General features: G+C 65.5%; 1 protein-coding gene across 1 annotated transcript in view; it reads left to right on the top strand.

Annotated features, from left to right (window-relative positions):
- Positions 1–239: 239 nt before the first annotated feature.
- LOC103807700 (beta-adrenergic receptor kinase 1-like) overlaps positions 240–345 on the top strand; it is a gene marked incomplete at its 3' end in the record, with an annotated part of 5,576 nt that continues 5,470 nt past the window's right edge. The window contains 1 exon segment of the mRNA XM_009080444.1: positions 240–332. Within this exon segment, the coding sequence (XP_009078692.1) occupies positions 240–332 (93 nt within the window).

Genomic DNA, 345 nt, shown 5'->3' with positions numbered 1-345 from the left:
CCCGTGCCCCTGCCCCTCTCCCCCTCCACACAGCCCCTCACTGCCCCGTGCTGCCCCACAGTGCTGCTCCCCACGCCAGCCCCTGTCCTTGGTCACTGTGTCAGCCTGCCAAAGCCTCACTGGGCCCTGCCTGGCACTTCCCCTTTTTCCAAGCTTGGCATGGGGATGGCAACGCGGCCAAGCAAGGCCCACGGGATGCCCCTGTGTCCCCTGGGCTGGGGGGGGGCACTTCTCACGCCATGGCTCTGTTCCTGCCAGGCTACCTGCTGTTCCGGGATTTTGCCTTCAACCAGGCCGAGGAGGCCAAGCCCCTGATGGAGTTTTACGAGGAGGTGAGATGAGAGG

The sequence above is a fragment of the Acanthisitta chloris genome, unplaced genomic scaffold (assembly GCF_000695815.1).
Source record: "Acanthisitta chloris isolate BGI_N310 unplaced genomic scaffold, ASM69581v1 scaffold33868, whole genome shotgun sequence".
Classification (NCBI taxonomy): Eukaryota; Metazoa; Chordata; class Aves; order Passeriformes; family Acanthisittidae; genus Acanthisitta; species Acanthisitta chloris.
Note: the sequence above shows the minus strand (reverse complement) of the source record. Positions and strands in the feature narration are given on the sequence as shown.